The sequence below is a fragment of the Petaurus breviceps genome, unplaced genomic scaffold (assembly GCF_028583685.1).
Source record: "Petaurus breviceps papuanus isolate PSGF00001 unplaced genomic scaffold, PetGlider_PUasm1.0 176, whole genome shotgun sequence".
NCBI lineage: Eukaryota > Metazoa > Chordata > Mammalia > Diprotodontia > Petauridae > Petaurus > Petaurus breviceps.
Window position 1 is genome coordinate 16,776,542 of NW_027185771.1, and position 2,083 is coordinate 16,778,624.

At 60.6% G+C, this 2,083-nt stretch overlaps 1 protein-coding gene across 1 annotated transcript in view; it reads right to left on the reverse strand.

The window, feature by feature from the left end:
• The window catches only part of PLEKHG4 (pleckstrin homology and RhoGEF domain containing G4), a 10,750-nt gene extending 10,309 nt beyond the window's left edge, over positions 1-441 (reverse strand). Inside the window, exon 1 of the mRNA XM_069085890.1 lies at positions 261-441. Coding sequence (XP_068941991.1) covers positions 261-408 — 148 coding nt within the window. The 5' untranslated portion in view covers positions 409-441. The remainder of the gene's footprint in view (positions 1-260) is intronic.
• Positions 442-2,083: the final 1,642 nt, after the last annotated feature.

Sequence of the window (2,083 nt, forward strand, 5' to 3'; positions counted from 1 at the left end):
CCCATGGACCCTTCCTCCCTTCCCCCCTCTCCCCATGGTCCCTGCCCTCTAGACTGTGGACCCTTCCTCCTCTCCCTCCCTTGTTCTCCAGTCCCTGCCCCTCCCCATGGACCCTTCCTGCCTTCCCCCCTCTCCCCATGGTCCCTGCCCTCTAAACTGTAGACCCTTCCTCCTCTCCCTCCCTTGTTCTCCAGTCCCTGCCCCTCCCCATGGACCCTTCCTCCCTTCCCCCCTTGCCCCATAGCCCCTGCCTCCCTTACCAGGCAGGGAAGCTAAACCACTGTCCAGTAGCTCGGGGGACAAGTCCTGGGCGAGGGTGGACCTCACAGGCAGGGCAGGAAAAGGGCCCCTGGAGGCTGGACACTGTTCAAGTTCACCTGAGGAGAGGGGCTTCTCTGTTCCTTCCATTCCCAAGAGGTTTTCTAGAGAAAGAAACCTAAGCTCTGAGAGCTGGGCCCACTCAGGATTCTAAGAACTTTCCCTGGAGATCAAATCAGAGCCTGAAGACTCCTAATTATTATATTATATTATAATAGAGGATTCAGAATGAGAAGGTACCTTGGAACTCACCTAGTCTAACTCCATCCTTGCTAAGATGCTTAAGAAGCTGAAGCTCAGAGGGGTTGAGACTAGAACAAGGTCATGCAGCCAGGCAGCAGGGGAGGTGACTCCTGACTCTGAATCCTGTGCTCCTGCTGGGGCACTTCTGGAAGCCTGCCTCCTCACCATGTACCCAGTGACTCCATTAGGTCCCCAGCTCATGCCCTCTGATGACTACAGCGTGCTCTTTCTGCCCACACTTACCTCCCCCAGCTGATTCCAGGCCTGGGTCCTTCTGGGGGTCCCTGGACTCTTTCCTTCCCGGGACATGCTCAGGATTGGAGGGAGCTGGGCCCCCAGGCCCTGCCCTCAGGGGGCCCTCTCCTCCTTGCTCAGGGCCACCACCTTGGCCCTCATCCTTTGCTGGCCCAGAAGACTGAGGACTCCCATGGCCACAGAGCTCGGTCCCCTCCTCCAAGCTCTGACCGTCTTCCAGTGCTGGTGTGGGTGGCTGCTGATGGTCAGTAGCTCCTGGGGGGCCACCTTGGCTCGGGGCAGGTGTAGCCAGCTGCTCTCCTCTGGGGAATGCCTCCAGGGGAGGACCAGGAGGGCAGTGCTCCTCTGGAGTGGGTAGGGCACCTTCCTCCACCAAAGCATCGTCATAACTGCACACCGCATACCTCCAGTCGGTGGCATGGCCTGGGGGGACCGTGGTGTCCAGACTGCCCTCTCTCCATGGCTCACTACCACAGGCATCTGGTGCTCCAGAGGCCTCATCACTACCAGCCTGGCACTGAGTGAGACCAGGCAGCTTTGGACTCCCTGGGATGTCTCTGCCAGAATCACCAGGTGAGCCGGATGATGGTGAGAGCCCTGAGGGGGCAGGGTCTGAAGGACCTAGAGAACTCATGATGGCTCTGGGGTGTCGCTCAGCTCCTGGCTCATCCAAGAAGCAAGGCCTCAGGACTTGCTCCCAGGATACCCTCAGGACACGCCCCCCAGAGGCCACCAACAGGCAGGAGCGCAGGGCCCAGGTGCCAGTTACCCGACTGGCATTAAGGGCGTCCAGCCAGTGGGCAGTGAAGATGGCTGAGTAGCTGACCTCGGGCAGGGGCAGCTGCTGGGTACTGTGGCCTCCAGGTGCCAGGCAGGTGAGCACTAGGCGGGGCTGGCGCCTCAGGAAGGGCACCAGCTGTAGGTAGAAGTCCCCTGGCTCCAGCAGACGCCAGTCCAGGGAAGCCAGATGCACCACCACGTGCTCCCCTAGGCACAGGGGCCACCCCGCGTGGGCGAAGAGACGTCCTGGATACTGGCCCTGAGATGGGGAAAGAAGGTGGCCCATCAGCCATGAACTCACCCGTCCACCTCTCATCCTAGAGCTGAGCCTCCAGCCGGCGCGGGCCCAAGCTCACTAAGGAGGTGAAGCTGGAGGGACCTCTGGCCAGAAGAGACTACTGTAGCAGGGAGGGGCCTGGAGGCCATCTGACCTGACCCCTCACCTTACAGATGACCCCCAGGGAGGTCAGCAACTGCCCAGGTCACT